This window comes from Schistosoma haematobium, chromosome 5 (assembly GCF_000699445.3).
Source record: "Schistosoma haematobium chromosome 5, whole genome shotgun sequence".
In the NCBI taxonomy this organism is placed as follows: Eukaryota; Metazoa; Platyhelminthes; class Trematoda; order Strigeidida; family Schistosomatidae; genus Schistosoma; species Schistosoma haematobium.
In genome coordinates, this window is record NC_067200.1 from 18309743 (window position 1) to 18320432 (window position 10690).

A 10690-nucleotide genomic window follows, 5' to 3' on the forward strand; every position below is an offset into this window, starting at 1 on the left:
GCGACTGATGGTCAAGGATAAGTCCATTGAAGGTATGTGCTTCTAGAAATCACAACCTTATGTCCCTTTGGGATATCCAAGGCTTTAAGGATGGTGCAGGATGAAGTCACCCGTTCCATATCTCAAGGGGGTAGACTTTGTGACCAAATTGAAGCATAAAGTTGAAGCATAAAGAAATTAACAACACTGAATAATAATGTGGACGAATCTCTTACTCTGTTAATGAAGAATATCAATCTCATTTGGCCTGATATTTTCTTGTCAAACAACATTTCTGATGCCCTTACTAAGCCAGGGTAGTTTGATAGATATCCACTAATATTCTTAGGCATATATCCAGTAAACCTAAATACAAGTATATTAAGACTAGCTCGAGTGAATTTGCTAGATTTTAAATTCCATATCTTAAATAATATGTTAATAAAACCAGTTACACTTATCTAGCTGACATACACACGTCTGTTTTAGTTGTCAGAACCAGGGGAAGTTGTCATGCCAGCCAATTCAAAAACGACTAGGCAACGTTGTAGCCAAATTTGATAGTTCGTTCCAGATTACGCAGAAGCATACTAGTCAAAGTGACAATGGTCCAAACAATGAATTCTACCCGCAAAACCAGAACTTAACCTTAGAATAAGCTCTAGCAACGAATTCTCAAACTTCTGAGACCAATAAAAATCAACAATTTCACAGAATCCAAGATATGTATTCAATAATCATGAGCTACAACTGCTTGTCGAATAAGATGTCTACAAAAGGTCTGAAAATAACTGTTAGTCATAAATCACATCATACTTTTAACTTTTGTATTTTCTGACATTCTTCCACCACAATACGCGTAAATAGTCACACTAAGAAAACGACCCAAAACAATGGACAAATGGGTCTTACAATTTCAATTTTGATCTGAATGAATAAACATTGAGGTTACCAACACTCCATTTTTGATAACAACTGCTTTGTACTTTACATTAAACCAATGTAGTGAATCATTCAGCAATACTTTTATTCATCCTCTTTCTCTTCTGGTTGAATCCTTTGACTGTCATGCCTGATGATATGATATTCTCGACTTTTTCCTTAACGGTGGTCGAGCCAATTGATGGTACGAACTTAGAAAGAATAATTATATACCCTCCCAACAAAGCGGTAATATTGATATGAGAAGCAATATACATGTAAACTGATGCACTGACTGCAAATCGTACACTAATATTAATAGTTTTAACAATTATGCCATATAACTCAAAAGAATATTGCTGCATGCTCAGTGAGTTTTTTCCTAGTCTGTGCCATCATTTTATTACCATAATCATTGGTACATTATAATTACATTCACCGTTTCTTCCCTTCGACCATGTAATACAACAAAGATCTTCCCTCGTGCACTGTCCATGGATTCCAACGTCATTTCTGTTTCTCTATTTAGGTCGACTGACACTTTGTTCTGTTTCGCTAGGCTGGAAACTTGTTTCTGAGCTAATTGAGTCACTGAGGAAAATACCAAGTTTTTTTCTATCCTAACCTTTGGTATAAGCTAGTAAACCACACAGTAGTAAAAACTTTATTATTATCCTACCAAGAAACAAGAAATTAGACACTCAAAAAGTTTTGATTCATTATGTCGTTTATTTTTTAAGTCTTAACAAAACTCGATATGATTTTCTCGATGTTCAATGTACAATTGAAGGAATGATGCAAGCTAGCATTATTCAAATATTGAATAGTATAAATCTAAGCATTCTTGCCACACTAGAATACTCAACGCATAGATCAGCAAGAGACGAAAGGACTACGCCACTTGACGCCACTCCGATAATTGGACCTTGAGAAGAGAAAAGAAGAGGTCCACCACTGTCACCTGGACCGGCTATTTGCTTTGAGTTTGGACCAGGTTTGACACAAATAGGATTTCCGTACGTTTTGTGTCTGCATGCCATGACAGTAGCACTACCTATGTGAAGAAAGAGAGCAGTTAGATGGATTTCGAAAGTATCAGACAAAATTATCCACGTTTAAACGACATCAAAAAAAGATCATTCCCATCCAATCTCAAGTGCGAAAGTTTACTTGAATTCTTATAAAACCAATATAAACTGTGACGATTACCCTTAACATAGTTTGAGTCATTCAATTTTACATATAAATATGAACAGTGATTATTTGGATTCAGTCGTACGTACTTTAGGAAGTTTATAAATATGGTTATATATTCATCCAAACAATATTTGCTAATTCTATTTTACCTAATCAAGAGGCTAATAAGAAACGGTGGGAATAAACCAAAGTAGAGAATAGAAAAACGGTTGTGTAAAACCTCTTAATAAAACCATCAGAACAGAGAGAATTAAACGGGTCGATGACTGGCAACTCACCTTTTTTTAAAATTCCACCATTTCGACCGGCCGGATCAGAATCCTTAACATCCTGTCCATAACCTACCATATAAACAATACTTTCTGGTATTGGTATATCCGATTCAGTTGCCAGACTGACTACTTTAATCCCAGTCTCCAGGTTGACCGAATTAGTGAGTGTTATAATTGCCATATCATAACCACTAAGTGACTTCGTAATGCGTTTATTCTCTCGTTTCAACTGACAAACAGGATAGTAATCTGGTGCAACTTTAATTTCAGAAGGTTGATGATTAATAGTTCTCTGCTCAAATTCGCTCAGTGATAGGAACGAAATCTGCAAAAGACAAAGTATGTCAACATTAGATCCATGCAAACCCACTGTACAAACACTGCGAAATTAATCGATTCCATTGAACAACAATAGTTTCAGTGTGATCTCTTACCCGAACGATTGGTGTCTCTCCACAAACGCAATGACCGGCCGTGAGTACCGCCCTTGTCGAAACTAATGAGCCTGTGCACATGGATGCATATGTCACCAAAAGTGCAATGAAAGGGAAATCAGTGCGTTGTTGAACAGGTTCACCACTACGTATCAGCCAGGTTGACACACACTGACATGTCAGGTAGTAGGTAAACAGCGTCACCATCAGAATCGTCCATCGGTTCAACATGACCATGTGACCGTTACATTCAACCATGTACAATCTTACAACATATTCACCTATTTATATGTGAAAATATTCCGCAACTTTGAGTGCATGTGTGTCAGTGCATTATAGGGAGGCCAATTTGCACTTCATTTGATTCGTGAATTATTGTGACAGATTTGATCAAGTATTCATGACACACCTCAATCAACTAGAAAGTGAGTATTACGCATTTTAAGTGACTATTGGGTAGAAATGAAACATTTTTAGAATACTAAATGCATCACCTGACCTTAGAAGAGACTTCCTTTGCGAAACAAAAGGTATATTGTTGCAAGCGTTCAATATTATTCATATATATATCTTGAAGAAAAATGAAAGGAAAGTATGCTATAACAGAATGAGATTTCAATGGAACATGAAATGTTGAATACAGAGTTCAAATGTACTTTGTCATTAATTGAAGTGATATTCAGAAGGTAGTGATATTAGTTTTATACAAACGTCTAGTAAAAGATGTATGTTTTAAAGTGAACTCAAGTTTGATAATGATAAAATATTAACTGGATAAAATCATCGACATATCATAAGTTAAATACAGTATTGAATAAAGATAGACTAGTGTGTTTGTATTATTGTTAAGCACATGAGCGAACGGACGGCGGAACAAATGAGTAGGAATTGATAAATGTACTTCTTAATATAAAATAAACTTGAATTCCAACATCTAAAAAGACACATAGTAAAACTGCTGGACTTAACAGTTACAGTTAAAACTTCAAAATGTCACTAATAAACGGTAGGTTTTTGACGAAATACATATGCACCATTGACAGACTGTCACCATTCACTAAGTAAAGAGAAAGCTATTTGAATGTTCTGAAGTAACAAGTGGCAAATTCGGTCATATACAAAAATCCGATTATATAGTAGTTGAGGCCATCCGATATCCTTCACTATGCAATACACTTTATCAACCAATTTTGACTAAACAAACTGTTATAACCAAACGATCATAATTGCTTATAGTCTTGCACCCGAATTCCGTTCATTACATGTTGCAATGCATTTAATTCGTAGTGTCATTCAATACTTGATTATTTCATCAAACTGCTTATCAACTAGTCAATCATTACCGAATAAATCTACTCAACATGTTATCTGTGCTACATGGTGTTCACATTGGTGAATGACGTAAGCAAACCAACACGATACACAACAGTTGCCTTGGCCATCACGTAACATAGGCCTTTACACTACTGCGTTAATTGGCGTGTACAGGCTGCCTCGATCATTAGGTTTTCTCGTCTGATGACCGCAAGCTTCAGAAAGCGAGGTGACTTAAATGAGGCTCCTATGGCCTGATACGGCTCGAAAAACGAAGTCTACAGTCATACCAGATGTTAAGGAAGCCGATCTAGATCGGTAAGGAGATAGCAAAATGACCGACACTCGAGGTTTAGTACACGGCGATCACGGTCACGACGATGGAACACGCCTCGTAGGCAAGTCACCTTCAGCGACCTACCAACACAGAACGGAGCAACACAATTTCAACAACGATCTGCTTAAAAACCAGAAAACCGATGTCACTGTAGCGGAGCACCAGATAATGACGCAAACTATCAAGTGCCACTACAGCAACGTAGGAGGACTAATGGTTGAGCAGGAAGAAATCGGGAACATCTTCTCTTGGTTTGACCTTCAGTTCATAGTTACTTACTTATTTACTTACTTACGCCTGTTACTCCCAATGGAGCATAGGCCGCCGACCAGCATTCTCCAACCCACTCTGTCCTGGGCCTTCTTTTCTAGTTCCATCCAATTCTTGTTCATTTTTCTCATGTCTATTTCCATTTCTCGGCGTAATGTGTTCTTTGGTCGTCCTCTTTTCCTTCGGCCTTGAGGATTCCATGTGAGGGCTTGTCTTGTAACGCAGTTGGGTGCTTTCCTCAATGTGTGTCCTATCCACTTCCAGCGCTTCTTCCTGATTTCTTCCTCCGCTGGGATCTGGTTTGTTCTCTCCCACATTACGTTGTTGCTAATAGTGTCCGGCCAACGGATTCAGTTCATAGTCCCGACTGAAATATGGCCATCGTGTGAAATCACAGATGAAAAATCGAGATTGCAGGGCGTAATACTTTTACGATACGATACGGTACACAAAAGGATAGATGGAATGAGAATATATCTTAACAGTCCCTTCAAATCCGCAACATCAAACAGCATCGAATTAGCAGAACTTATGGAATCATTCTGATACTGCTTCAATGAAAATATTGTACAACTATGAGTGTCATAACTAACATATCTCTGTTAAATTAGATACATGTCTGTTTACACAAATATGACGATATGTGGAATATCGGTACAGTTCGGTGGGAATCATTAGTGATTAATCACATGTCTGTGTACACAAATATGAATCCGTTTGATTGTGTTACAACTAGTATTATTAACTTGCTGATCAAACAACACAGCGTATGGAGAGTAATCTGACATCGTCACTCAGTCGATGCCAGTTCAACTTCTCAATCATCACTTTACCTATATAACCTACAAACAATTCAACAAAACTTGTATTCATTTGTTTGTTGTATGAGATTGATTTGTCAGACATTTGTCACAATATTCACTGTTGCTTTCTAACTTCATCAATATATGTCAAATGAATGAAAATTTACGTATCAGTGTAATTGACAATGTGATTAGTATCGATATCGATCTGGTCACCAATGTGAACACCATGTAGCACAGATAACATGTTGAGTAGATTTATTCGGTAATGATTGACTAGTTGATAAGCAGTTTGATGAAATAATCAAGTATTGAATGACACTACGAATTAAATGCATTGCAACATGTAATGAACGGAATTCGGGTGCAAGACTATAAGCAATTATGATCGTTTGGTTATAACAGTTTGTTTAGTCAAAATTGGTTGATAAAGTGTATTGCATAGTGAAGGATATCGGATGGCCTCAACTACTATATAATCGGATTTTTGTATATGACCGAATTTGCCACTTGTTACTTCAGAACATTCAAGTAACTTTCACCTTATTTGGTAGACAACATCAAAACACAAATTATATATCTCCTAACTTTTCAAGTTATCTATTCTTGTGCGCATGTGCATGTTGAGCAATTACACAACAATGTGTCCTTCCTAATTCCCTATGATTAAACCGAGAATAGGAGAAGAGCACACGTAATATAAACGTTGGCACGTTCAATAACTGTCCAATACATTATATTCCCGAATACGGAACAGAAATAGCAGTGTTCATTTGTCCAAAAATTACATTCGTTTATATTAACCGGATTTTTGGAATGGTTGAAAGCAATCTCAGCCTCAAAATATGTTGAGGTGAACACGAACGGTCTGCAATGATCTGTGCAGCAGTTTCATCGAATTCGAAACTATTCACAACAAGTCACAACAATTTGTGTTCTGGATCCAGCCAAAACAAAAAGATTAATGTACGACAGTTGTGACACGTTCCATGCAAGGTTTCTGTATGAAACTGTACAATATCAGCTGCACAAATATTCAACGGTTATAGTCAGAAATGACTTACTGTACAACACTAAACAAAGGAAAACTGATATTCAAATTGACGAGAGAACTGAAGATATTCTCGATGGTGGAATCATGTTCAACTATCATCCAGTTAGGAATTGTTGTTAAGCGATCAGGTGGTGTGTGCTACTGATGCTAAGATATATATATATATATATATATAAGTAGTATCACTAATGGAAAGTGAAATATTTGGCGGCAGTGGGTTAAAAAGATCGAAGAAAATCGAACAAGAACAGACAATGGTTGGTGTGGAAATGAAAGAATAATGAAGTGTGAGACGATTGATTAATATTTTACAAATGAAGTATTTACTGTATGATTCCCAGATTTTACTAAGAAGTTCGGTAATTTCCTGTTCAAATACATTTGGCTGTCCCCACTTGTATTCACTTTCAATACAGAGTTACAACTTTCGACTAGGTGGGTAGAATTCGAGTTTCTTAAGCAACGAACTACACAATCACACACACGCAGCTACTCTCACGAAGAATATTTCACTCAAATTATATTAGGAATTTGCAAGAACCAAACCATCATGTCAAAATATATTGGCGGACATGTACACCAGACCATTAATCAACCGCTAGTTCTATTAACATCCACGAAGAAACTGCAACTGTTATCGTTGCGTTGAACGTGTTGAAGATCTGACTTGAAGAAATTTGAGCCTGAGGTTCTTTTATAATCAAAAGAGCGCTCATCAACCATCAGTAAATCGACTGATCGACCGACTGACCGACTAACCGACTGACCGATAAGCAAACAAAAACAGCTACGCCTACTCAACACTGACATTAAGTGCACAAATATGTGAATGTGAATTGCTGAGAAAATAATTCACTGAAGGTCCCACACGAAGTCTGCACACTTCCAGTCAGTTAGTATAGTTGGTGAGGTTTAGAGGAAGAATGTTGAGCACGACATTTCAAAGAATGTATGGAAACAATAACAAGAACAACAACAACAACACAGTCATGTGAATCAAACTAAGACATAATCAACCTCCTGATGAATGACATATTCCGGCTTCGAATCTCAATGCGATCTATCGGTTACATGAGACAGTGTAGACACATACTAGTCAAGTATCAGATAAGGAGCGAATAACTGACTCCTAATTTCACTAACACTACAATGATCAACACCCGTAAATTACCCCACACATATTAACTCATAGAACACAGATTGAGCAGAGTAGTTCATTAGGTCATTTATTTATTCAGAATGTCTTAACATAATTGCATATGGATTCATCGATACATTATGTACACACATGGGAATGATACGAGCTGATACTATTCAAATATTGGATTTCACAAAGTTCAACATTCTAGCCACACTAGCATACTCAACAAGAACATCCAGACGGTTTGAGAGTGTGACACCATGTGATACGACGCCGAGGACTGGACCTTGCGGGGATGGAAGGAGAGGTCCGCCACTGTCACCTGGGGCGGTTATTTGTCCGAACACTACCTCCGCTTGGACACAAATAGGATTTCCAGTGGTGGAATGTTTGCATTCCATCACAGTCGCTCGACCTGCGTGAAACAAAGAAAGAAGAAAACAGACAGGTGAATCTCAAAAATATCAAATGACAGTAATAGTTCACATTTAAGTGATGTGGAGAATAAATAATGCCTATGTAATCTCACTAATCGATGTGTACTATATTTGTCAATCGAAACACAATCCATCTCACCGCTGCTAAAATATCAAAGCTTGCTTTGTATACAACACAATTCTATCGTTTGCACAAATGTCTCGTCATTCGTCACCCGTCAAAGCGATCACTCATTCCATTCCACACGATCAATGGACGAGGAGGTGACAGTGTGGGAACAAGTAATTGTAAGTAAACTGTCACAGTCAAATCAGACACAGTGATAACAACTACCTAACATAACCACCAGATCAGACAGACAGACAGACAGACAGACGGAGCTATGTTGTCTGTCCAACATCAAATCACTCACTTACACACACACTCACTCACTCACTCACTCCCTCACTCACTCACACACCCACTCAATCAATCACTCACCTTTCTTTAAAATCCCACCATTTCTGCGTGACGGATCACGGTCGTTATCATCCCTTCCATAACCAACAATGAAAACCGGAGTTCCAGGTGCCGGTATATCCGTTGGCTGTGGCAGACTGAGCACCTTGATTCCGGTCTGTAAGTTGACCATTTCAGCGAGCAATACAATTGCAATATCGAATCCACTGAGTGTCTGTTTGACTCGTCTCCTCTGTCGTGACGACGCACAAGATGGCATGTATTCTGGTGCTACCACCACTCCAGACGGTCGGTGATGGATGCCTTGTTGGTCACCATTCCTCAGTGTGAGAAATGAAACCTGAAATAGACAAAGTATATCGACATTAGATCTATACAAAACAACTGCGCACACACACTGACACACACACACACACACTCACACACTGTGAAATTAATCGAGTACATTGAGCAACAATGTTGTTCAGTGTGATCTCTTACCCGAACGACTGGCATCGGTGAGCAAACACAATGACCAGCTGTGAGCACTGCCTTTGTTGACACTAGTGAGCCTGTACACATTGTCTTCTTTGTCGTCAAAAGTGCGATGAATGGGAATTCAGTGCGTTGTTGCACAGCTTCACCTTTACGTACCAACCACGATGACACACCTTCAAATGTTAGGCAGTAGGTGAATAGCGTCACCATCAGAAACGTTTGTCCGTTCAACATGACTATGTAACCGTTGTAATCAACCACCTACCTACAATCTTGCAACACATTCAACTATTTATATGCGCAATTATTTCGTGACTTTGAGTGCATGTGTGTCATTGCATTGTGGGGAAACCGACTTGCACTCCATTTAACCCACAGGTTGTAGTAACGAGTTTACTTAGTAATCATGACACACCTCATTCTGTTTGAAAGTGCAGAATGCGCATGTGTTTTGTGTGTGAATGTTTGTGGTTGTGAGATTGTTGTCGGACAACTCAGTGCATTATCTTATCACATATAGGAGACTACTTCCGGAACATGAAAACATGGCTCATCTGTCTCACATCAGCCTATCTAGTTCAATCTGGATTTGAGAAATGAAAGCACACATTTGAGCTGATGTTCGAATTAGCTAAAGTCTTTCCATCTTTGTTCTACTGTATGTTTGTCAGCAGATATTTGTTCGATTAAGAAACATTAATTAGAAGCATTCAAATATTTTCGTGTGAAACTCAGTCATCCGACATTCACCTTCAGAAATCCAACTCTCACTCCTTTCTAAACACCTGGATATTTGTTGAAAAGGAGCTGAACGATAGAAATATAAGAGCAGAACATCAGACCACTAATGACTGAGTTTCACACGAAAATATTTGAATTACTTACTTACTTACTTACTTACCTAATTACTTACTTACTTACTTACTTACTTACCTACTTACTTACTTACTTACTTACTTACCTAATTACTTACTTACTTACTTACTTACTTGCTTACTTACTTGCTTACTTACTTACTTACTTACTTACTTACTTACGCCTGTTACTCCCAATGGAGCATAGGCCGCCGACCAGCATTCTCCAACCCACTCTGTCCTGGGCCTTCTTTTCTAGTTCCATCCAATTCTTGTTCATTTTTCTCATGTCTATTTCCATTTCTCGGCGTAATGTGTTCTTTGGTCGTCCTCTTTTCCTTCGGCCTTGAGGATTCCATGTGAGGGCTTGTCTTGTAACGCAGTTGGGTGCTTTCCTCAATGTGTGTCCTATCCACTTCCAGCGCTTCTTCCTGATTTCTTCCTCCGCTGGGATCTGGTTTGTTCTCTCCCACATTACGTTGTTGCTAATAGTGTCCGGCCAATGGATCTGAAGTATTTTGCGTAGACAATTGTTAATAAACACCTGTATTTTCTGGATGATGGCTTTCGTAGTTCTCCAGGTTTCTGCCCCATATAGTAGAACTGTCTTGACATTTGTATTGAAAATCCTGACCTTGGTGTTGGTTGACAGTTGCTTTGAGTTCCAGATGTTCCTCAGTTGTGAATATGTTGCTCTTGCTTTGCCGATCCGCGCCTTCACATCTGCATCAGATCCACCC

General features: G+C 38.3%; 2 protein-coding genes across 2 annotated transcripts; both read right to left on the reverse strand.

Moving 5' to 3' along the window:
* Nucleotides 1-1712: 1712 nt before the first annotated feature.
* Nucleotides 1713-3061, reverse strand: MS3_00009304 (uncharacterized protein; the record flags this gene model as incomplete). Its single annotated transcript, XM_035730310.2, has 3 exons — nucleotides 1713-1954; nucleotides 2376-2738; nucleotides 2839-3061. The coding sequence occupies 3 exons, from the start codon at nucleotides 3059-3061 to the stop codon at nucleotides 1713-1715; spliced, it is 828 nt and encodes a 275-aa protein (XP_035585687.1).
* A 4720-nt stretch (nucleotides 3062-7781) lies between these two features.
* MS3_00000716 (uncharacterized protein) lies at nucleotides 7782-9507 on the reverse strand. The gene is made up of 3 exons (XM_051208377.1): nucleotides 9100-9507; nucleotides 8641-8959; nucleotides 7782-8137 (listed from the first exon to the last, which is right to left on the reverse strand). Exons 1-3 carry the CDS (start codon nucleotides 9328-9330, stop codon nucleotides 7896-7898), a joined length of 792 nt encoding a protein of 263 aa, XP_051065072.1. The 5' UTR covers nucleotides 9331-9507; the 3' UTR covers nucleotides 7782-7895.
* Nucleotides 9508-10690: the final 1183 nt, after the last annotated feature.

Excerpts from the sequence above, each read along its gene's own strand:
- MS3_00000716 (XM_051208377.1), bottom strand. The coding sequence starts at position 9,330 with ATGTTGAACGGACAAACGTTTCTGATGGTGACGCTATTCACCTACTGC. Across the intron at positions 8,960-9,099 it reads CACCGATGCCAGTCGTTCGG|GTTTCATTTCTCACACTGAG; the intron begins GTAAGAGATCAC and ends TGTCTATTTCAG. Across the intron at positions 8,138-8,640 it reads TGGTGGGATTTTAAAGAAAG|GTCGAGCGACTGTGATGGAA; the intron begins GTGAGTGATTGA and ends TGTTTCACGCAG.